This window comes from Herpailurus yagouaroundi, unplaced genomic scaffold (assembly GCF_014898765.1).
Source record: "Herpailurus yagouaroundi ecotype Mexico unplaced genomic scaffold, PumYag 29, whole genome shotgun sequence".
In the NCBI taxonomy this organism is placed as follows: Eukaryota; Metazoa; Chordata; class Mammalia; order Carnivora; family Felidae; genus Herpailurus; species Herpailurus yagouaroundi.
The window spans coordinates 3,108,109-3,133,012 of record NW_024412377.1 but is presented as its reverse complement, the minus strand read 5'-3'; the positions used below and the strand labels follow the sequence as shown (position 1 = coordinate 3,133,012).

Here is a 24,904-nt window from a genome sequence, read left to right as displayed (position 1 = left end):
TGAACAGACCCATAACCAATAAAGAAATGGAGTCAGTAATCAACACTTTCCCAAGGAACAAGAGTTCGGGGCTGGATGGCTTCCCAGGGGAATTCTACCAGACATTTAAAAAGGAATTAATATCTATTCTTTTGAAGTTGTTCCAAAAAAAAAGGGAAATAGAAAGAAAACTTCCAAACTCATTCTATGAAACCAGAATTACCTTGATTCCAAAACCAGACACAGACCCCACTAAAGAGGAGAATTACAGACCAATTTCTCTCATGAACATGGATGCAAAACTTCTCAACAAGATACTAGCAAACCGAATCCAAGAGCACGTTCAAAGAATGATTCGCCACGATCAAAATTTATTCCTGGGCTACAGAGCTGATTCAGTATCTGCAAATCAATCAGCGTGATACATCACATTAATAAAGAAAGGGTAAGAACTCTATAATCCTCTCAGTGTATGAATTCATTTTCCTTTTTTGTTTTAAATTCCTTTTTAAAGTTTATTTATTTTGAGAAAGTGCATGTGCGCATGAGCAGGGGAGGGGCAGAGAGGAGGAGAAAGAGAATCCCTAGCAAGATCTATTCTTTCAGCGCAGAGTCTGACACAGGGCTCAATCTCACAATCTTGAGATCACAACCTGAGCCGATATCGAGAGTCAGATACTTACCCGACTGAGCCACCCAGGCAGCCCGTTATTTTTTCTTCATTGATTCATTAGATTCTTAATTTATGCAAGTTCCCATTTTATGTACCTTTTTCTAGAACTTAAAGACACAGCTGTCTAAATTAATTAATCATTAAAAGCTGGAATTCGCAAAGCTGAAATCCATTTGCCCATATCGAAACTTGTCTGTTTTCTAAATCTAGAATCTAGTATTTTGCTCCCAAATTTGAAAAATTGACTCGCCACCCTTTGCCAGAGCATATGTCTGGCTCTGGCTGAAAATGTTCCTGTTGTCAGCCAACGTTTTCAATTTTAGACTTTCTTTGACGGTCCAATTTTTATGGCATCAGGATGACCAAGCCATTGACTGTCATGTGAAATTCTTCTTCCTGACATGCTGTTTCTAGTCATTTCCACCACGATTTGCATAACGTTCCTGTAGTTTCTGGGTGAATTTCAATATAGGACTTCGCAGTAAATTTGAGCAAGACCATTGGACCCAAACCTCAGTCTGCGTCACGATATTTTCAAGGTAAAACTTCTACTTCTCATCACCAACGTGATACGTAGAATCTGAGTGACTTTCATTTGAATAATCTCAACTCACGAAACTACTCTTTATCAAATCTTCACTTGGGTGCAAAGCAGAAACCGGTTCACCAAACGACTCCCTCAGAGCAACATGCTGACATAGATGGACGAGAGAAGGCAGGCCCGGCCTTCCGGTGACACGCAGGGCCAATGGCCTCTGCTCTCCCTCTGGGAATGGGGCCCCCTGCCAGGACGTGGTGTGGACCTGTGAGTGCAGTGTGCCCGTGGCCCCTCGGCGCCCCCCACCGGAGAGGTGTGAGAGGTGACCTACCCCCTCCGCAGGAGACCGAACACTCGGAGCGAATGATGGCCCACGTGTAACGAGGCTGGCCACTGGGCTTCTTCTCACCCCGCAACCGGGGCACCGAGTACTCCCAGGCGACACCTGGGTTCCTTCCCTGAAACAGAAGCTAGAAAATGAAAAGGGGGCAGAGAAAACAAGTTAAAATGGAACTGATAAATACAAGCTAGTTTTTAAATAGTACTGAAGCGACAACATCAACAGGAAGTTGGTTACGTGATAAACACCGTCCATCCTCTAAAACGTATACGAACTTTCTAGACGGAAGCGAATGCTCAAGAAGAAGCAAGCGCATCTAGAAAAATGTAGACATTCGACTCGTCTGCCTTACGTTTCGTGTGTTCCTCTCTTCAAGGCTTCAAACACCTCTGCAACCTAACTCGGGTATCTGGTTACTTCCCCCAGCGTTTCCTTGGGATCCCCTGCAAATCCCGTCCATCTGAGCCCATCAGAAAGCAATGCCTATAAAGCACTCTCACGCTTCCTGGTGCGTTCTAAGCAGTCAGGACTCATGAGTGGATATTACCCATGCCACCCATCAAAGTTACGGCAGCGTACTTGCCAGTGTGACCGGATGCAGGGGTCTTTGGACGACTGGCACATTCCAGGAGAAAAACACCTATCTGTAAAGATCTCTCAGGTTGAGCCTATCTTAGCACCTTGAATTTGGACTCTTCACCTCCTAGTTTAAAACGCAATCGTATGGACCAGTTACCTTTGCACTCGTGAATGTGTCAGATCGCTGATCTCAGAGAGAAAGCTTTTTACTTTGGAAGCCTCACCATTGATCAGTGGACAGAAATCCCATCTCTGAGTCTGGGAGCCTTTATTGGTCCTGATGTGATATTCCAGGGGGGTCAGATATTCTCTGACACAGCTCTTGGGTCTTAGTTGAGGAAGGTGTTGTAGGACAGGTATAGGTGGCTGCATGGTGAGGCCCCTGAGATGCTCTCCTGTCTGACATCCTGAGCCTTTGCAAATCTTCTTCCATCCAGAATAGTTCCTAATTAGCCACACTCACCTTCGCCCTTGACCTATCTCTGTTCTGTGCCATTATTCGAGCTAGAGCCTGCGCTGGTGGGAGAGAAATCATCAGGGAGAAGTAAGTGATGAGAACAGCTCAGGGTCAGGAGGGGAGGCAGATGGGGGATGTGTGTGGAGAGCCCCGGGGAAGCATCTCCCAGGAAGATACAAGAGGACAGGAGGGGGCTGCCTGGCCCTGAGAGCAGGTGGGGGGAGTCTGGGTGGCTCACATCTGCATACTGGTTGTAGGCTGACGGGACAACATTTGAACCAAGTACATTAACTGTGCACAGAAAGACAAAAAGGTGGGGCATTAGCCTATCCAGTGCCTGTCACCTCCATCTGCCCAGTCTCATGGGGGCAGATAACGTCGCAGGAAGAGCCTAATGGCAGCCTGTGAGCCTCTTCCCTGCACATGGGGGCCCATGTGACGTCACTGCTGAGGCTTTGCTTCGGGCTCTCATCCCGCTCCCGTTCCACAGGACTCGGCAGAGTCCCCCCAGTGTGCCCGCTTCTCACAGCCACACGGCGTACGGGAGAGGGGCCGACTTTCGTAAACACCAGCGGATAAAGACCCAAAACAGGAACCGCGTGATGTGCGTAAATACAAATCGGATTAGGTGCCAGGGGATGAAAGGTAACAAGCCCACCGCCCCCTTCGATGCTTAGATGAGTCTTGCTTCGGACACATTCTCAAACTGTAATCATTATTCTGTGTTCTTGAAGTTATGCCAATGGCCGTCAATCTGCAACAATCCCAGATCCCAGGCCGAAAATCAGAAGGCTGGCACCTACCTCCACAACCAGTGTTTCGTTGGTTGGCCCAGAAGAGGTCAAACTCTCCGGCTCATGGGAGGTCCGTCTATAATCAAACGTGGTGCCTGCGAACTTGTATCGACCCGGCCAGTCCACCGTCCAGTGCCCGTTCAGGTAGTATTTTCGGAGGGCATTGCGCACAGAGATGTAGGACGTCGACACGTTCATTTCACGGATGTGAATACTCCGGGCTCCAGAAGGAATGGTGACCATCTGATAATACTCTACGTTAAAGGAAAGAGGAGTGGGAAGAATGTGGTATTTTCATTCAAGAATGCCGACGCAAAATCCCTACGCTGGGGTTCCCCACAACTCAAACCTGAGAATCCACGTTGGGAACCAGGAGAATTTTGGCAATCGGTGCCATGAGGCCTTGAAGTAACTTGTGTTTTTCTTTTCTTTTAATTGAAGCAGAGCTATTATAAATTTCATTGTTCCTAAGAACCACTTTAATTCAAGTAACCTGCAACCACTTTCCATCAAAAGGAAAGGCTTGGGGGGCACCTGGGTGGCTCAGTCGGTTGAGTGTCCGACTCTTGACTTTGGCTCAGTTCATGATCTCACAGTTCGTGGGACTGAGTCCCACGTCAAGCTCCACACTGTCAGTGAGGAGCCTGCTTGGGATTCTCTCTCTCCCCCTTTCGCTGCCCCTCCCCCACTCATGCTCTCTCTCTCCGTCTTTCTCAAAATAAATAATCTTTATTTTAAGAAAGTAAGTTGGGGTGCGCCTGGGTGGCTCAGTCGGTTAAGCGTCCGACTTCGGCTCAGGTCACGATCTCGCGGTTCGTGAGTTCAAGCCCCGCGTCAGGCTCTGTGCTGATGGCTCAGAGCCTGGAGCCTGTTTCAGATTCTGTGTCTCCCTCTCTCTGACCCTCCCCCGTTCATGCTCTGTCTCTCTGTCTCAAAAATAAATAAAGGTTAAAAAAAAAAAAAAAGAAAGTAAGTTGGGGCACCTGGGTGGCTCAGTCGGTCAAGCATCTGACTTTGGCTCAGGTCACGATCTCACGGTTTGTGGGTTCGAGCCCCGCATCGGGCTCTGGGCTAACAGCATGGAGCCTGCTTGGAATTGATTCTCTCTCTTCCTCTCTCTCTGCCCCTCGCCTGCTCTCTCTCTCTCTCTCTCTCTCAAAATAAATAAACTTAAAAAAAAATTTTTTTTAAAACAATTAAGGAAAGGCTTGACAGGCAGAGTAGGGAAGGAGACTGTCGGTCTTTTCAGGACCCTTGATGCCTGCTGTTGCCACGGAAACCCCAGGTGTCCCCTCCAGGAGGTTCTGGTTTACATCTCCCTCGTACTCCTCGTACTCACGGTTGGCGCCATGGTGCTTGGTGTAGAGCCCCTTGTGTGTCGTGCAATCTGAGTTATTCCCCCTGCACACACCACAGGAGTCTTCCACGGCATCGGATCCAAGGACGTTGTCACATCCCACTCTCTGGGGGACCGGGGCCACACGTCATTCGTGAAAGAAAAGACGACAAGAGTGAAGTCACAGAGCTCCAGCGAGAAACCTCCCCGCTCCAGTAGAACATTTCACCAACACAGAGCAGTTAACAAATATTTATTGGATACCAAGTATGTGCACAGCAAGACTGAAACTCTACTCTCAAATCCAAAGGAGGAAACCCTGAGAGCTGTTGTCTTTGGCATTGCTACACAATCTTAGAATCTCGAGCCCTAAATTAAGGGGCGCCTGGGTGGCTCAGTTGGTTAAGCGTCTGACTTATGGTTTCTGCTCAGGTCACGATCTCACAGTTTTGTGAGTTTGAGCCCCGCATTGAGCTGTGCACTGAATATGAAGCCTGCTTGGGATTCTCTCTCTCTCTCTCTCTCTCTCTCCCTCTCTCTCTGCCCCTTCCCTGCTCATTCTCTCTCTCTCTCTCAAAATAAACAAACATTAAAAAATTTAAAAAAAACCCTGAGCCCTAAATTAAATCTATCAGATTTTCATATTGGAGATTAATGGTAAATTTCAGATGGACGCAAAGCACAAATTGATGAGCAATGTGTCCACGTGAGGGTCCCCTGGAATGTGCCGCTGTGCCTCTGAGTGGCCGTGTGCAAAGGAGAGAAGGAACACAGGCTGCCTGGGAATTATTCCCAGCAGTAAATCATTTAAAGGGCATCTTTGTTCATTGTCTTAGAATTTTAGGGGCCTTTATAATTTCTATGATGCTTACTAGCTTTATATTTACTAACAAAGAGTTTAGTATATACTTGTAAAAAACCCATTCAGAAATGAATCACAATTCCTCCATAATTCCTTGCTGGAAATTCTTATGGTCAAATGCATTTCAGAATTCAGAGGGGTTTTTTTTTTTTTTTTTTTTTTTTTTTTTGGATTTTAGGAAGGGAATTAACATATTATGCACATCATGTGAGAGTCCCAGCAGGGCCCAGGGTAGCACTCAATGAAACGCGTAAAGGATGTTTCTATGGCAAATCACGTACATCTTCACACGAAGCGAGATCAATAAAACTGACACAGCCTCACACCCGTCGAGGGCAGGTTTCGCCAGCAAACAAATTCAGGGCATCCTGTATTGTGCAGCCCAATAAACCTTCTGTGTGACGGCTTTTGGGATTTCAGAACTACATCTAAGGGACTGTGACACTGTGTCGTGACGAATACCTGAAACCAATGACATATTTAACAAGCCCACTAATAATTAGACAAAATGGACAGAGACTCGGCCATTTGAAATCTGAAAGAGATCTCGACAGAACCGAGTGTGATCTTCACCTACAAAAAAGGATTACACTGTGCGTGTCCCAGTGCACGACTCAACCTGACCACGGTCATCTCACTTAGAGAAGACCAGAACGATGACCGAGGTGCTTAGACTCTGTGAGTGTGCATACTGAGCAACTTCAATGAAAAACCCATCGATCGTGTGCAACGTATGTGATCTGGTCACGCTTCCACTTGGTGTAATAATGGAATTCCTTCCCCGTCTCACCCCTGCCCAAGGCAGCTCTATGGCCACTTAGCCAACAAATCTTTCCCCGTCTGTCTCCCAAGTCCCTGCAGGGCGCCAAGTGATCTCTTGGCTCAAAGCTGCCCCTGGTTCCTCCGCTGCCCAAGCTACTGCCGGCTGACCCTGCCGCTCAGCTCCACCCAGGTCCCAGGGTCTGTTCCGCCAGGACAGGAGGATAAAAATCCTCCGTGCGCCCCTTCTCGCTCCCTCACCTCCCTCGGCACCCCTGCCCTGCCTGCCCTCTGGGTGCTCGATGCCTGAGTCGGGTCCTACCAACCCACACCTTCTAGCACGACCGTGTTCCCAGTCGGCTCTCCCACACCTCCAGGCCAACTCACCCTTCCCGATCTAGCTCGGAAGCTCCCTTCTCCAAGGAACCCCGCAAATCCCCCAGATCCACATCGGGGAGAAAATCAGCTCTCCTCTGCTCCCCATCCTCCGTGGGCACCTCCACTGGGACAAACCACCTGTGTCTCTGTGTGTGTTCATCCGGCTTTCCCCCCCCCACGGGGCTGTGAGCGGGAGGGAAAGGCGGGATTTAAATGTCTGGTGTCTTTAGCCCCTTAGAGGAATGCCTGACACAAAGCAGACTGTCTGGAGACGTGTGTTGAATGAATGAACGATCATTATTACCTCACATATCCCATCTATACAAACATTACGGCTATCCTCCGAGCATGGAGTCCCATCTTTGACTTTATTTGACAAAGAAAAGAAGAAATCAAATCCTTCTGCGATACAGTAGAGTTTGCATAAGTGCTGATCTTAAAAAGAAATACACAAACACAAATAAGAAAGATACTTAAGCTCTGATCACTTTTGTTCTAAATTTTAGATAGACTTTTTTTTAAGTTTTTTCTTTCTTTCTTTTTTTTTTTTCTTTTGCCCATAAAATAACTCCCACACAATATTCATTGCAAAGACATTTCTTTTATGGTTGTCTCATGAGGCTTGGTTTTTCCTTTTAATTTTTAATTTGTATAAGCCTTCACCATTCTTACTCGACGGTGTCCTTTACTGTCCTTGTTCTTTACTCAGTGGTTGGCACATAGTAGGCATTCAATAAATATTTGTTGACTGGAACGACAACATCACTGTTCGACTATTTTACTAGTTTGATGAACTATTCTCTTGCAGAAATGCAAAAGGTCATTACTATTTTGTAGCAATATACACAATTCTCACAGGAAAAATGTAATAAAAGAATTCAAATAATCACGAAATTTATTAAAAGCTAGTGCATTTGGGGTGCCTGGGTGGCTCAGTGGGTTAAGCATTCGGCTCAGGTCATGATCTCATGGTTCGCGAGTTTGAGCCCCACGTCGGGCTCTGCGCTGACAGCTCAGAGCCTGGAGCCTGCTCGGGATTCTGTGTCTCCCTCACTCTCTGCCCCTCCCCCCACTGACACTCTGTCTCTGTCTCTGTCTCTGTCTCTCTCTCTCTCAAAAATAAATCAACATTAAAGCAAAGAAAATTTTAAAAAGCTAATGCATTTGATGAAATTTATAATATTTTTAAACTGATAAAAGGAATAACTTTTAGATGAAATCTTCAGAGAATGATGTTTTCTATAAACACAATGACTGTCAAAAAATACTGATACGTGGGGAATGTAGGTATCACTGTATACTTAAGAGTGGCAGAGCCAGTCGATTTCTTTTGATAATCTATTTCAAAGATTTTATGATTTATGTAATTAACATGAACTTTTTTCCCTTCGTTCTTCTTGGTAAAGAAGGGCTGAGTTGACGAAAATATAGTCTGCCTCAGGAATTTTCATGGGCTCAAGACTCATCCACAAATATTTTCTTTATTGTACAGGAGGAGACTCCATTGAACAACCCTAAGAATCAAGGCAAGTATGTGCTTCCATGATTAATGTGTTTATGTCCTGAGATAGGGAAGCCCAGAAGAGCACACGTATTTTGGCCCCAATTTCAAGGTTCTTTCTCCTTTTTCTCCTGCCTACTTAATTCTCACTGGCTTACATTTTACTGAGTCTGGGAGTAAAAACAACCAAAAATGCTTTGTGTGAAACTGCTTAAACTTCTCCTTCCAGAATTTACTGACTTCATAAAGTTCTTACCATGAAAACATTATGTTTATAAAGTCAGATGAGATTTATGTATTTCTTGACCGTTGCTTGGACAGTATTCCCAGTTTCAAAGAGCGAGGTGACTAGGTATTCTTTGGATTTCTCTTTAAATTATGTCAGTGGAGCTACCAGGTTCAAGTTCTTTCAGTCTTAAGAACAATAAGTACTTCTCTCACACTGGAGAATAAAGTCTTACATATGGTGCAGATAAACTTCTTGGTTTAGAACCAGAGTTTTGAATATACTATACTTGAGAGTCAACTGCTTTTCCAAAAGATACTAAAATTTTTCTTTCATTCTCTGGCAATTGTAAGTGTTCGATGGGTGAGAGCGCCCTCAACTACTGTGATTTGTAATTAAAAAGCACTGATCCCTTATCAATAAACCATCCGTTTTGAATGTTTTATCACTTCTTTGAAGATTTCACGGTATGACGCACACACTCTCTATCTGCTTGTTAATTTCTGGCCACACCGCTGGTCAAGTTCAGGTACGAAGCCAGCGGCCAAGGGGTTAGGCAGAAGAGCCTGTGACAACGACCTCACACAGCGATGTGGTCTATCCGAACGCCACATTTTCAACCACGTAATTCTTTAAAGAGTTTTCAGTCACGTAATTCTTTAAAGCACGAGGCTATTCCTAGAAGGGGGGATTTAAGATTTACCTTGCACTTGAGTGTATGGCTTCCACTTGTAGTGCCATCCTCGGAACCGTTTGCTGTTGTACTCGGCACACTGTGCCGCACGGAAGTCAACGCTATCGTGGGGACATTTCTGACTGTTGCAAAGCCTCAGAGTCCGAGCTGAGCCCTCACAAAACTTCCCTCCGTGCGATGGTCTGGAACATACATTTCGCAATTAGAAACCCTACGTTTGGGGCGTCTGGGTGGCTAGGCTGGTTGAGTGTCCAGCTTCAGCTCAGATCACAATCGCAGGGTTCGCGAGCTTGAGCCCCGCGTCAGGCTTGCTGCTGTCAACCCAGAGCCCGCTTTGGATCCTCGGTCTCCCTCTCTCTCTGCCCCTCCCCTGCTCACACTCACGCTGTCCCCGAAATGACTGCACGCTAAAACCAAAAAGAAGCCCTACATTTCACAGCTACTCTCCCCTCCCTGGAAATTAGGCTTATTGAAGAGATGAGCAGATCCTGTTATGTTGTTTTCAGCGACCAAGTAAGAAAAGTGTACTTCTAAGGGACCCTGGCACTTTCTCACCCATTAACGACGTGGGCAGTGTTATTCACAAGGTTAGTAGAGCCAGTTAGGGTGTGGAAATGGATCTGCTGGCATCTGTCCGTCACCGACTCCCAGCACCCCTGCAGAAGGCAGCGTGACCCCGCCGTTCTCTGCACTCATAGAGGAGGGACCGCTAAGGGAGGGCGGCTCTCCCAGAACCGCACAGTTGACAGCCGGCAGAGTTGAGACTGCCATTCAGGGACTTCGCTGAAGTCACCTTCCACTGGTCGGTGCTGATGGGAAACACCCCCAGCTCACCCCCTAGAATTCACGTGGATGCAGCCATACGATGTGGCGGACCCACTGAGCGTCACATGATAAAGACAGGACTGAAGAGCCGTGATAGGAGTCATGTTGTAAGCAAAGTCAGGCGCAAAGGGAGGATTTGGAAACTCCTCTACCCCAGCGCACTGGGGACCGCTTCTGGTGTCCCTGTCTTCTCACAGAAGGTCACAGTGAAACCACATGTTGCAAAGGTAAATATATTTCATGAAGAACCCAACATCTGGCTTTTTTTTCCCCACGTGAAAAAACGGTTCTTCCTGATTCTTATTCATTTGTGTCCTCCATATCTTCATGATTTGCATACTCATTTTAGGCAGACCCTTGGTATTTCGTAGAAATGTGGCTAAAATCCACTTCCTGAGTATCGCTGCTGGGTCTGTTATCACGTGCTATGGTCAGGTCGCTTGAAGCATCTTAAATTATACCAAAGAGATATCGCTGTTTGAGAAATACTTGACTAAAATGACTTTCCTGCTCGGTGATGCTTTTTAATTCCGGCATAGGCAACACACAGGGTTCCGTTAGTTTCAGGTGTAGGACAGAGTGACTCGACACCTCCATGCCTCACCCGATGCTCATCACAAGTGCCCTCCTTAATCCCCATCACCTGTTTCACCCATACCCCCTCCCCCCTTCCCTCTGGTGACCATCAGTGTGCGCTCTAGAGTTAAGAGTCTGTTTCTCACTTTCTCCCTCTTCTTTTTCCTCTTTGCTTGCTTCTTAAATTCCACGTAGGAGTGAAATCATACAGTATTTGTTTTTCTCTGACTTATTTCACTTAGCACAAAACTCTCTAGCTCCATCCATGTGGTTCCACCTACTCAGTGATCCCTACACAGCTACGTGACGTACAGATCGATATTACTGAATTTAGGTACACACGCGGCTTGGAAGGTTCACAGCACAGAAATCGCTCGTGAGGAGGGAAGTGAGGACGTACTTACTTGGGATTTGCGCACAGGCGGTCTCTGTGAGACACCCCTCCTCCGCAGGTCCTGGAGCAAGGGGACCAGGAAGACCAGTCTGACCAATGGCCATGCGTGGGCTTGGGGCCTTCGTCACCGTATTTCACACACTGTCCTCCCCGGCACCACTAAAAATGAAAAAAGAGAAAAAGGTTGACGTGACTCATGGGTGGATAGGCGGGCCCAGCACCGCTGTGATGTCAGCCGTGGGGAGTTTGGTAGAACGTGCAAGATATCAACATCTGACCTTCAGGTAAGCGTATGATACAAATACAGTGAGTGGATGTTGCTTCTTTTTCCTTTTCCAGCCTAGCACGGTTTACAAATCCCCGTAGAGGGAAGATACACAGAAGAACCATTTTCTAGCGTCCGAGCTGCTGGAATGCAGCACATGTAATTAAGTGGTGTTGCGCGAACGTTCGGCCTGATCGTGCGGCTCTCAGGTGAGTGAACTCCAGTCTCTCCGAGAACAACGTGCTTTTCATAGCTCTTTGAGAGCAGACGGGGCCTCGGGTAGAAACGTCCAGCTGGAGGTTCCATGTGACTCAACACCTCGTCATTTCTGGCCGATGCTCTGTGCCGTCACTCCCAAGCACCTGGGCTCCAAGCCCGGAGCCCGAGGGTTACTGGCGGACGAGGGTCGGAGGTCACACTGCTTCCCGGGGAGATAACACAGCCCACACAGAGCTGCACGTGTGCCCACACGGCTGGAGATGCCATCAGCTGTCCCTTCTCAAGAGCGACGCTCGTCGATGTCAGTTCACGCCCAAAGCCACGCGTTGTCTTTGCTTCCATCACACGTCAAGGCTACACATCTCACGTGGTGTTCGATGCCGTTGGTTTTCCACCCATGGTTTGGTGTAGACTTCGACAATCTTCAGGCCATCTGCTGAGAGGAGAAAAGGAAATTGCTCGTCCCTTGCTGCTGGCCCGCAGGGACCAAGCAGAGTCTGGCCTGAGGGCTGCGGGGTGAGGGACAGGGTCAAGTCCCCTCCCGTCTGGCTCCAAGGTTAGGGCCACCGGATTTGTTCCGAGAGAAAAAATGGTACTTTACAAGAGGAAAATAACACTTCAATTATTCAGTGCTGTGTCGGGTGAAAACGTATCAGATGGCTGCCACTTGACCTTTGCTGGCAATTACGAGTGGTTTGATTTAACACCATTCAAGGAGGCAAACTTGAACATAAGAAATTCTGAGCACTGAAACCTCATCCATTCAATTCTTCGATTCTTTCCCACAAGCAAAGAATAAGTCTCTCTTTTGTTACCTCCCTGCCCTCACCCCCAGGTGCTAGAACAAGTCCTGAAGTCCCCCTGACACCCTCAGTCCGGTGAGGGGTGCACAGGAGACAGCAGGGCACCTGCTCTTCAATGGCCTCGAGTCAGAGGAGAGAAGGAGCTGAGAGAAGCAGAGGGCTGGCTCCTGTGGGCTCTGGGCAGGGCCCTGCAGCTGGCAGAGACCGGGAGGGACCGGGAGGGACCGGGAGGGACCCGTCAGGGGTCTGCTGTGGTTGCTTTGTCCCATTTTAAAAAATCACCCGGTCAGAGCTTTCTCACACACAACCCAGAAAGTGTGGAAGCAAGAACCAACAAGTTGAAGCTCAGAAAATATTTTCAGGTTTTAAAGCCACTCGAAACAATGCTCCTGTTACAGTTTTGGTCGAGCCAACAAGGTGACAGGTGTTTGGGTCCAGTTGCTTTTGCTTCTGGCATGTAAGGGTTACTTGAAGAAAATGTGGTTTCACTCTGTTTTAAAAGTACAGCAAATATTTACGTTTATGCTTCCAAATTTTGGGTTTATCCTTTCATTTTTTCTTTTTAAGGTAAGAAAATGTGCAGATGACGACTCCCTTTTCTTTTGGTCAGTGAGGGCCCGCTGCACATGCTCCATTCGTTCTGCTTGTCCGCCTACGGGATGTCTGCGGATCATCTGCGGCAGCGTGCAGACGGGGCTCTCCTTCTGCAGGTGGCGTTCTTCAGCCACTGCCCTCTTCAGGCACATCTGCGTGGTTTCCGGTCTCCTGCTGTCGAAATTGCTGCTGCCGTTGGTATTCTTGCCAGTGAAATGCTGCTGCTTTCGTCCGAATATCCTTACAGGACCGTCCCTTTACAAGTTGCTTTTAGGGGCACCTGGGTGGCCCAGTCGGTGAAGCATCGGACTCTTGGTTTCGGCTCAGGTCACGATCTCACAGTTTGTGGGTTCAAACCCCCGGGTTGGGCTCTGTGCTAACAGTGCGGAGCTGGCTTCGGATTCTCTCTCTCCCTTCTGTCTCTGCCCTCCCCTGTTCGATCTCTCTGTCTCTCTCAAAATAAACTACAAAAAAAAAAATTATTAAACAAAAACTTTCTGGAGGTCTGAGGAGAAAACACCGTAGCTTCTCCGAAGGAGGTTGGAGGGGGGGAATGCACGTGGGCATGAAGGTGCAGGGGCCCAAACACGTGCATCCACGTGCACACCGACTTTACGCATCAAGTCCACGCAGGTCACAGAGCTGGGGAGCCCACCGTGAGCGGGTCGGGGAAGGGCATGTGTTAAGTACGCACACGCCATTTCCACCGAAACACCAGTTTGGTTTCCGGGACCACCCCACGTTTCTCACCATTTGTATTTTATTCATGGACAACGCGGCGTTCGAGAGAAGGCTTCATCTTAGCCAGTGAGATGTCACGATGCGTGCTCGTTCCTGCTCTGATACTGTCCCCGGAGTCTGCATGGCACCTCCAAACCCAGCCCACACGGGAAGCACCCTGATAAGATGCAGCCACTGACTCGGGGAGCGGGGAGAAAAGGAACCTCAGTATTAGTCCTGCTGCCGTGTGGCCTGGGGCAGGTGACTCCAGTGCTCTGAGCCTGTGTGTCCCCCCCCCCCCCCCCACCGAGAACCTTAGCGAGGACGCGTACCACCAGGCTGGGCTGCTCCAAAAATCTGATGTGGTCACATGGGCCGAGCACTGAGCACCGAGTGTCAGATCTGGGTAACGTGAGAGCTGCTTTTTTTTTTTTTTTCCAATGTTTTTTATTTATCCTTGGGACAGAGAGAGACAGAGCATGAACGGGGGAGGGGCAGAGAGAGAGGGAGACACAGAATCGGAAACAGGCTCCAGGCTCCGAGCCATCAGCCCAGAGCCCGATGCGGGGCTTGAACTCACGGACCGCGAGATCGCGACCTGGCTGAAGTCGGACGCTTAACCGACTGTGCCACCCAGGCACCCCGACGTGAGAGCTGCTTTAATTCTACATTAGAGGCCCACGATTGTTAGCGGGCTAGAATCTGCTTTCCTACGCTTTGGGCTGTGGTCCCAGCCCCTTGCCCCGCATTCCCCTGGCATGAGAACAAAGGAACCCAGCGTCCTTCCCTGGAAAGGTTCTTGAGTGCCCGAGGGGGGCCGCGACAGACTCGCCCTCACACGGTGGTCGTCAGGGCCGCCTGTATTCGAGGTACTCAGGATAGAGCCTCATGCTACAAAACGCAGTCAACATCAGCCCCATTTTCCACCGCGCGCAAGCCTCACAGGCAGCGCAAGGTGGAAGGAAACAGGCTCCCGTCCAGGAGAAAAGGGCACAGAAGCGGCATGGCTGTAGCCAATCACCCAGAATGCACGGACCAGGACCGGCCAAAGCACTGTGACACTGACGTCTGGGAACACACGCTTCTAGACCGATAAAGCTCAGGGACACACGACAGCCAGGAACACAGGAGGGCACGCAATTAACAGCAAAGGGAGATTTCACGGGAGCGCTGACGCCGGCCCGCGTGTATTCTGGCCCAACAAGGGAAAGGAACTGAAAACACCAAGAACCACCGAGTTGACTGTGCTTTTGCGGTAAATGAAACACAACGAGAATGTATAGGTGATTTTCAGGGAGCGCCCGAGCTAGGGAGTTGGTCCTACAGGAAGCAGGCGACCTGAGAACCCCCCGGGGCCTGCGTGGGCTGCAGCTTCTGCCAATCGTTCTGGAGAGCAGCCTCGTTTTGCGAACTGTCACCTGAAGAGCAAAGGTCAACCAACTAAGTGCAGAAGGTTATGATCACCTGCGGCTTACTGCTCAGGCCAATTCCCTGGCGTGCCGCGACCGTGTGTGTTTTCCACGCTGTGGCACGCCGGCGGGTTCCTCTCCTCTTCCGAGACTCTAAAAGCATATCGATTACATTTCGTTTGTAAGTAGGCTTCGTGCCCAGTGCGGAGTCCAACACAGAGCCCAGCTCGGGGCTCGAACGCACAGCCCTGAGATCAAGACCTGGGCTGAGATCTCGAGTTGGGCGCTTAACTGACTGAGCCACCCAGGTGCGCCAGAGTTTTATGGGTATGAATTATTTAACTCCTGTTGCTTATATCTCTAGAAGGATTTAATTGTGAGTACCCCCGTGTTTGAGGGACTAAACACAGGGGTCTCTGCCGTAGGGGCACTCCTAGCTCTTCATGCCCTCTGTCGGTGTCGCCAGAATTTATCCCGGGAGCACATGGCAGCACTGTCTGCTAACGTGTTTAACCCTTTGTGTCCATGTTCCCATTAAAATACGTTCAGGGTGTGATATATTTGCTTTGGAATCTACACGTACGAACTAGTGACATTTAGGCATGAATTTCTCTTTCACGTTCATTAGCATCACTGAAAAGGTCACACCCCTAGCCTCGCAGACATGGTTACGTAATAATTTGGGTCCCGTATATTTCCATCTTTATCAACAGTCTTATATTTTAGATGTGTTTTTTATGCTCATTTATTTGAGGGAGAGAGAGAGAGGGAGAGAGAGCACGAGTGGGGGAGGGGCGGAGAGAGAGAGGGAGAGAGAGAATCCTAAGCAGGCTCCAGGCCCTGAGCTGTCAGCACAGAGCCTGACGTGGGGCTTGAACCTACAAACCACGAGATCACGACCGGGGCCGAAGTCGGACGCCTAACCGACTGAGCCAGCCAGGCACCCCCTCAATAACAGTCTTATATATTAAAAAGAACACTGAAATCACAGGTTTAATCAAAGGAGTCAAAATAACGCTCTTGGGTATTAAGATACTTTCAATTCAATGACAAAATCATCATTCTCTACCAGTGAGTAATAAATGTGCTGCTTTCTGTAGTTCTTTTCTCTACCGAAGCGCCTCTCTTTTTTTTTCCCAGGGGAGACGACAGGTCAGAATGGTCTGCTCCAGGGTCTTCGAATTGATGCTCTGTGCCTTTAACAGCACTACCTAATGCGGGTGCTGCCCACGGTTAAAATATGGTCAAGGGTTTAATGTTTCCCCTCATTAAATACATGCGGTCGCCACCTGTCGCCCGGCATCCACATCTGTTAGTGGCAGACGGCCCACCAATTACATCATCGGGAAAGGAAGAAGAGGAGAAAGGAGCCCCCTCCCGGTACCAATCTAGATGAAACCCCATCTTCTGACCCAGGGGTAGGTTCGCACATAGAAATGAGGAAGACGGGCGGACAAAATACCAGCGCGGGAGGAGGAGAGACGCGTGGGTAGAGAGGCTGTGACATCCGAGCATGACCCATGACCCGAGATTAGGTCCTTACCATGTCATGCCCACAAACGGTGCCTTCTGCTGCGGGCATAAATTTAGTCTCGCATTTCCTTCCAATTCGGTGGCACCACAGGGCTTTGCAGATATCCTACCGGGGAGAAAAGGTCGTTAGTGTTACAAATGGTCCACAAATCTACAATAAAATATCACTGAATGACTGAAGGGGAAAACGGTGGATATAAATTGAAAGCGGGTTAGCAGCAGCAGATGAAAACGGTAAAGAAGAAAGAAGACTCAGAGACTCATGTTCTAGACTCGGCCCGACTTCATTCCGTCCCTGAAGCTTTTATTTATTCAGATGTAGTTATCATCCATTTGACACAATGATGTCCTTTTTAAATTTGTTTAAGTTTATTTATTTTGAGAGAGAGAGAGACACACACACACACACAAAGGGCATGTGTGAGCAGGGAGAGAGGCAGAGAGAGAGAACTCCAAGCACAGAATCCAGTGTGCCATCAGCGCAGAGCCTGACCTGGGGCTCAAACTCACGAGCCATGACATCATGACCTGAGCCAAAATCAAGACTCAGACGCCCAACCGACTGAGCCCCCCGGGCGCCCCAGAAAATCATCTTTCCTAAACTAACAAGTAAAATAGGCTGAATCCCGAGGTTGGAGCAGACTACAGAAATTGAAAAGGTTCGATAAAGCCTAACACTGTACAATTTATTCTTTCACCTCTCCAAGTCTGAATCCTCATTTCTAAATTAAAGTTGATTATGAAATTTTCTGACTTGCCCATCCATCCACCCACCCACCCACCATCCCCAATCCTTTTTCTTAATTATTATTCAAGTTTATTTATTTACTTGGAGAGAGACAGAGACAGCGTGGTGGGGGGGAATCCTAAGCAGGCTCTCAGCTGTCAGCCCAGAGCCCAATGTGGAGTTCAAACTCATGAACCTGAGATCACGACCTGAGCTGAAATCAAGACCCAGACGCTTCACCAACTGAGCCACCCAGGCACCCCCATCCCCAACCTTTCATGAAGGCCTAGAATATGCCAGTTGCCTTGCTAGGAGGGAGACTCCATAAGGAATATGACCCAGACCCACCCTCTCAAGCACGGTCTAATGGGGTAAATTTGCTGTAAGTCACCATATCGTGCATGCAAGCAGGAAGACTCAGGAAAGGACACACGGGAAGATATGATGTGTCAGCCAATTCCTGAGCTTACGGACTTTGTTACGGAAGAGGGGATGACATTCAAAGGAGAAAGAACAAAGGGTTTGGGCAGAGGAAGGAAGACCCACATGGCTGATAGGGCAGTAAAATAAAACAAGATCTGAGATTTACACACAGTGAAAGTCTCTCCAAGTTCAAGGAATCAGTTTTCCTTTCATAGCTTTCTACGCCCAAAGGAACATCCTAGAGAGGGGCGAGAGTAAGACTCAGAAAAGGATGGAACCTTCAGGAACGCTGGTGGTAGCTTCAAATGCACAGGAGGCTAACGTTTCTTAGATGATCTGCACAACTGTTCTGGAGATGTGAACCGGCGTTCAGTCGCTAAGCGTTACTGGGGCAAATGTGTCACGTCGGTGGCGAATGCCTCTCACGAAATCGGCATGCTGAGTTGGGGGCCTCTGTTCTTGGCCAGAACAGCGTTTACAGATCAGAGCCGTAAGCAGACCTCAAGGAATCCGTAAGAGCAGGGGCCCGAGCGTCTGCAACTCTCCAAAGAGACAACTGCAAAGCGCTGGCTTGCAGGGTGACGACTTGATAGGATACCAGGATATAAATAAAGCTCCCTTGAAATCGGAGCTCATGGACGCAGGCTGGATGTCTGGGTGGGAAAGTGGTGGATCAGAACCAGAGTCTGTACCGCAGTGGGAGGCAGGCGTCCCCGCCCTGGAGCGGTGGCTCACCGTGAATTCCGGAGGCTGGGTGTGGACACATAAGCCAATGAAGGCACAAGTGGATGAATGGATGAAGAAATGAATGGGTGGATGGGAACGAGGTAGCTGCTCCTGTGGTCGGGTCACATGGGAGATGGACACAGTGGTTGGGCAGAGAGTCCGGGCTTCCGGCAAGGGAGGCACATCGGTGTGGACTGGAAGGGCAGATCCGGGCAGGCAGGACCTGGTGTCTGCCTCGTACGCTTGAGGATGGGAACCCCCGCACCGTCCCGCTCACTGCCTGTCCTGGGAGCTAAATGCAATGGTTGTCGTTAACACACCCAACTCAGGCCACTATCCCGGGGGGACCAAGCGCAGCACACATTTCCCTCACTCCACGGGTGGGAGGTGACTCCAGCCCAAATTCCGCTCTGCCGGGCTTCACGGCTGTGGCCTCAGGGAGCAGGTGCTACCAACGGATGGGGCAGTTTCAAAGACTACCCAAGACGATACAAAATAAATGGTGTTTTAAAATGTTAAATTAGGGCTGCCTGGGTGGCTGAGTCGGTTGAGCCGCCGACTTCGGCTCAGGTCATGATCTCACAGTCCGTGAGTTCGAACCCCGTGTCGGGCTCTATGCTGACGGCTCAGGGCCTGGAGCCTGCTTCGGATTCTGTGTCTCCCTCTCTCTCTGCCCCTCCCCCATGCACGCTCTGTCTCTCAAAAATAAATAAACATTAAGAATTTTTTAAATGTTAGGGGCGCCTGGGTGGCGCAGTCGGTTAAGCGTCCGACTTCAGCCAGGTCACGATCTCGCGGTCCGTGAGTTCGAGCCCCGCGTCAGGCTCTGGGCTGATGGCTCAGAGCCTGGAGCCTGTTTCCAATTCTGTGTCTCCCTCTCTCTCTGCCCCTCCCCCGCTCACACTCTGTCTCTCTGTCTCTCAAAAATAAATAAACATTAAAAAAAAATTAAAAAAAAAAAAAGAATTTTTTAAATGTTAAATTATTCCTGTGTATTTGACATAGCTACCTGACACAGAGCTCAATACCTAGCTGGCTTTCAATAAACGCTTTCTGAGCTGAACGTCTGTCAGTTTATTCCTGTGGAAACCTTGGATGGAATGAGTGGGAACATTTTTCCTATGGAAACATTTCCTTCCTATGGAAGGAAATTAATAACGGTCAATGAGATGCGATTGTAAAAACATCTAAGAAGACATAGGCAGGGCACCTTATGTATGAAAATACTAGATCTAGACCCTACTATTTAAAGTATTCTCACAATATTCTTACATCGTAGTTTTCGGGAACATTCTGTGGAATACAGAACTATGAATGGAAGATACCATTAAAGGTGATTTTTTTTTTTTTTTTGACTTTATTAAGGACAAAGCTCTCAAATACTGGAGGTGGATGCTAGCTTGCCCCTAAGGCACGTGACCCACTAACTCAGTCTATGCCTGGCCTATGCCGCCTGTGTATTTCAGCCCATCCTGGAACTGGCTTGATCCCCAACACAGTACTCCAGGCCAAAACAAATCACAAGAGTGAGAAGAGCCTTGAAATATCATATAATCCGTGCTGTTTTCCAACATAGCAAAATGTATTTGAAACCTTGGTACCCTACAGATGTAACTGACGTTTCACAAAAATGTGACACTCTATCCTGGAAAACACGTGAAACTTCTAGCATCTCAAAGAATTAGGTAATAAAATGACCACGAAACAACTGAACAACCCAAAACTGATGACACCCTCCCACTTTTATCATACCTTGACTTAACTGCTAACTTCTGGACATAGTGTGCAAGGATTGTATTAAATTAACCATTATTGTTATATGTCATTGCATCCTTTATTAAATTTCAGGGTCCTCTTGGAACAAAGACCCTATTAAATCATACGTCTAGGGTCAAAGAGCTGGAATGTAAGACATGCTGGGTGTGGGGGGAAGCTCCCAGTTTCACTACAGTACCCAGGACACAAAGGGGATCAGGTTTCCAAGTCACTCTGCATCTCAGACCAGGGTCAGGCCACCAGGCACCGCTGATATTGATGCCGACGGGGCAGGAGAGACGCCAGATGAAGACGCTATGCTAACACACGCGATGAAGACGTGACAACTAACACTTAACTCAGGGAGGACAAAGCTAAAGGCACATGGAGAGCCCACACTTGCTTTTTCGTCTTCGCAGCTAAGGAGCACGGTCTTTAACGAGGGCACTCACTCGCGAGTCTGTCCTCCAGTTTAAGAGCTTACGTTCATGGCGCATCTGAGTGGCTCAGTTGGCTAAGCGTCCAACTCGTGGTTTTGGCTTAGATCCGCGATCTTATGGTTCGTGGGTTCGAGCCCCACGTCGATCTGTGTGCTGTCAGCTTGAGGCCAGCTTGGGATTCTCTCTCCCTCCCCACCCCATGCCCCCTCTGCTTCTCTCTCTCTCTTTCTGTCCCTTCACCCTCTACCCTCAAAATAAACAAACTTAAAAAAAAGAGCTACGTTTATGAAGACCAGTTTCAGTCCTACTGACTTGGTTAAGTTCAACCTCACAATCTAACACCACCAATAAAACCAACATTCTCAGAGGGCAGTGTTGGGGATTTCCACACCGTGAGTTCGGCACCACCAGATCCAATGCCTCAAAGTGTCTGTATTGGACTCTCCAAAAATACAAACAGAAATCCCATTACAAATGATGTTATAATGGGATCTATAAATTATTGCAATTATTTATTTTTGTTTTTGAAGAAGTAGGGTTCTTTCATCACTAATTCCAATGATCCCTATGCAAGTCCTCAGAGGGCAGAGAAAGCCATGGCCACATATGTGCGTGAATTCATACATGAGTATGTAAACACACATACACCATATACACATCTATTTATTCCAGAGACAGATACATATGTGTTCACATTATTCATTAACTTGCCCAAACTAAATAGCAGAGGGACTTAAAGAGCCCTTTTCTAAAATAGCATTCCTCTGTCTATCCCCCTGCTCAGCAAACGTGCAATTGAGAAGCCCTTACGTGTTAGTTGCGGGATTAGGCACCAGGTAATTTGCTGGTTATTATTTTATATTCTCCCATCAGTAAACTCTGGATCTTTATACTTCAACCTAACAAAACAGACCCATTTCATAAAATTTCAGAAGGAGTTCACTTACATTTTTTTAAATGTTTATTTATTTTTGAGAGAGAGAGAGAGAGAGAGAGAGAGAGAGAGAGACAGAAAGTGAGTGGGAGAGGGGCAGAAAGAGAAAGGGAGACCCAGAATCCGAAGCAGACTCCAGGCTCTGAGCTGTCAGCACAGAGCCCTGACTCAGGGCTTGAACTCACGGACCGTGAGATCATGACCTGAGCCAAAGTCAGATGTCTAACCAACTGAACCACCCAGGTGCTCTGGGAAGGAGTTCATAAAAAAAAATTCAATTTTATTAGTGAAAATATTTTGAGATGTTTTAATTCACTTGGAAGATACTTTAAGTGCTGCACCATAACTAAATTTGAGGTTCAGGATCCTAGAGATTGTGGCCACAGAAATGGTACTTAACTTAGAAAATACGTCACGTTTATTTATGCTGAAAAACAACTTTACATCATAGGGAATGAGCTGACCTCACTGATTCTAATGGATGTATTTCTGTTTAACTTGAGAAGATATTTCCTCCACGGTCCGTGATGACGTTAACTGGTACCAGGGTTACTTCTCTGCACACAAAAACTACGTAAAACTGGACAAAATATTTGGGCCAATTGTTCTGGACTTTGCAACAGGCAGCACAGTAGTGTCCCTCAAGAGAAGGGAGATTTGTAATTTGAGTGACACCGCGGCCCCGTCAATCTGCCTGGAGCACCTTGCTGACCGTGGTGCAGAGGTGGGTCCCAGGCAGATAATGCAGTCCCCCCAAATGGACGGTGCAGAGATCCGAGCTGGGCCTGCAGAAGGAGCCAGAATCCATGAGAATATGTGGGACCAGAAAAGAAAAAAGCCACATTAAGCTGGGGGCTGCAGGTGCCTACCTGAGGATTTCCTGAGGTCCCTCCTGATCCGTGGGGTGAATGGCTGATATGCTACATGATGCTTCGTGTGGCCCAGCACGAGGCAGCAGCTTTGGGCTAAGAGCTGACAGGCTGGAGGACAGAGGCCACACCGTGCTGGGAGACACCGGAGTTTGGGCCCGCCCGTGGTGGAGAGACCTCAGTGAGCATTCTGGGCCCTCAGGGGAGAGCCCGAAGTCCACGTGTGCTGAGTGAGAACCACACTCTAGAGCATAGGCTTTGCCCTTGGGCTAAGGACAGACTGAAAGAGAGGCGCCCTAGGGAAGAACCAAAGAAAGCCTCAAAGGGGCAAGGGATCACCTATTCACATAAATTTATATGACATAAAGTGATCATGTATTATGTTATAAATATACTCAAGGCTATAAAGGAAAAAGTAGACAGAATGAATGAAAAAAAAAATGGGAAATTCCAGTAGAGAGATATAGACTGCAAAGAACTAGATGGTATTTCTGGCAACTGAAACTTAAAATAACCCAAACGTAGAGCTTGCTGAATTGTCTAGACAAGTGACGAGGGAGGGCCGAAGCTACAGATGATGACCAACTTTTTATCAGAAACAACGGAGTCCAGTTGAAAGTGGAATTATACCCTTCAAATTTTTAAAGGGTAAAAATACAGAAAAAACTGTTGAGAATTCTATATTCAGCAAAACTATTCTTCAAAGTGGTGGGTGAAATAATGACATTTTCAGAGAGAGAAAAGCTGACATCCTCTGTGGCTAGCCGATGCTGGCTATAAGGAACGCTAAATTGGGTCCTTCAGGCCAAAGCAAATGATACGATTTGAAGCTGATCCATAAGAATGCATAAATACTACATGGTGGATTGGTGGGTGAATGTGAAAGACGGTCCAATTTTATTGAAAAGTAACTCCCTGTTGGGGCACCTGGGTGGCGCAGTCCGTTGAGCGGTTGAGCGTCCGGCTCTTGATTTCGGCTCAGGTCACGACCTCCGGAACCGTGAGACCTGTCCCCGCGTCGGGCTCCGAGCTAACAGTGCAGAGCCTGCTTGGGAGTCTCTCTCTGCCCCACCCCTGCTCACACTCTCTCCTTCTCCCTCAAAATAAATAAATAAACGTTTAAAAAATAATAATAAATTAAAGTATCCAAAGCAGGCTCTGGGCTGTCAGCACAGAGCCTCAACATGGGGCTCGATCTCACGGTTTCCGAGATCACGACCTGAGCCGAAATCAAGAGCCGGTCGCTCGGCCCTTGAACGGACTGGGCCACACGGGCATCCCGTAACTCCCTATTTTAAAACAAACATTAGAATGTTGTGTCCGGTAGCTTGTAACATGCACAGAATAAAATACGTGACAACAGTACAGTGTGAAGGAGGGCCACATGGACTGACTTGTAAGGATCTTGCATTTTACATAGAGTGGCACAATGTTAATTCTACATAGACTGTAAATTAAAGATGCAGCTATAATCGTTAGAACGACCACTAAAAACTAGTGTAAGAAAGTATGGCTAAGATGTAAATTGAGGAAAAAATAGAATTTTTAAAAGCAAGTTTACTCCGAAAGGAAAGAGGGAACTAAAAAAGAAGCGTGAGTGTGATGCCTGGGTGGCTCGGTCGGTTAAGCATCTGACTCCGGCTCAGGTCATGATCTCACGGTTCCTGGGTTTGAGCCCCACATCGAGCTCTGTGCTGACAGCTCAGAGCCTGGAGCCTGTTTCCGATTCTGTGTCTCCCTCTCTCTCTGCCCCTCCCCTGCTCGTTCTCTCTCTCTCTGGCTCAAAAATAAATAAAACATTAAAAAAATTTAAAAAAGAAGCGTGGCCAATAGGAGACAAAATTTAAAACCAACCAATACAATTCCTCATGTTAACTTAATAAACAAGAGAAACTATATAACTACATCAACAGACGCAGAAGACGTTTCCCAAAAGTCAACACACTTTTGTGATAAAACCTCTCAACGATCTAGGCCCAAAAAGGAACTTTGTCTGTTTGATAAAGGGTAACTATGTAAAACCAACAGCTAACATCATATTCGTTTTCTATTCGTCACTGAAGTTTCTAATCGTAATTGCAATGTAGTTAACACACGGTGTTAGTTTCAGGTATACAATACAGTGATTCAACAGCTCTATACATTACTCAGCGCTCATCCCAGTGAGTGTGCCCCTAACTCTCCTCACCTGTTTCACCCCCTACCCCCAGCTCCCCTCCGGTACCCTGTTCTCTAGAGTTAAGCGTCAGCTTCTCTGTCTCTCTCTTTGGTTTTGTTTCTTAAATTCCGCGTGTGATTGAAATTACACGGTGTTTGTTTTTCTCTAACTTATTACACTTAGCATTATATTCTCTAGCTCCATCCATGTCACTGCAAATGCTTTCCTTGGCAATTACAAAGCTCCAGAATAGGCCAAGTGTACCTAAGGTGCTGGGAATCAGAGCAACGGTTGCTCACCGGGGTGGGGAAGGGACTGAATAAGAGAGGGCATGAGGGAACTTTTCGGCTTTACAGAAGTAAGCCACATCCCGATCAGTGTGCTGGTAACACACTGTGTTACAAACGTGGGTAAACAC

At 47.7% G+C, this 24,904-nt stretch overlaps 1 protein-coding gene across 1 annotated transcript in view; it reads right to left on the bottom strand.

The window, feature by feature from the left end:
• ADAMTS16 (ADAM metallopeptidase with thrombospondin type 1 motif 16) overlaps window positions 1-24,904 on the bottom strand; it is a 161,192-nt gene that overhangs the window by 62,102 nt on the left and 74,186 nt on the right. The window contains exons 11-17 of the mRNA XM_040492159.1: window positions 16,465-16,560; window positions 10,922-11,070; window positions 9,126-9,298; window positions 7,000-7,130; window positions 4,700-4,823; window positions 3,370-3,614; window positions 1,522-1,660 (exon numbers count right to left, since the gene is read on the bottom strand). Coding sequence (XP_040348093.1) covers window positions 1,522-1,660; window positions 3,370-3,614; window positions 4,700-4,823; window positions 7,000-7,130; window positions 9,126-9,298; window positions 10,922-11,070; window positions 16,465-16,560 — 1,057 coding nt within the window. The remainder of the gene's footprint in view (window positions 1-1,521; window positions 1,661-3,369; window positions 3,615-4,699; window positions 4,824-6,999; window positions 7,131-9,125; window positions 9,299-10,921; window positions 11,071-16,464; window positions 16,561-24,904) is intronic.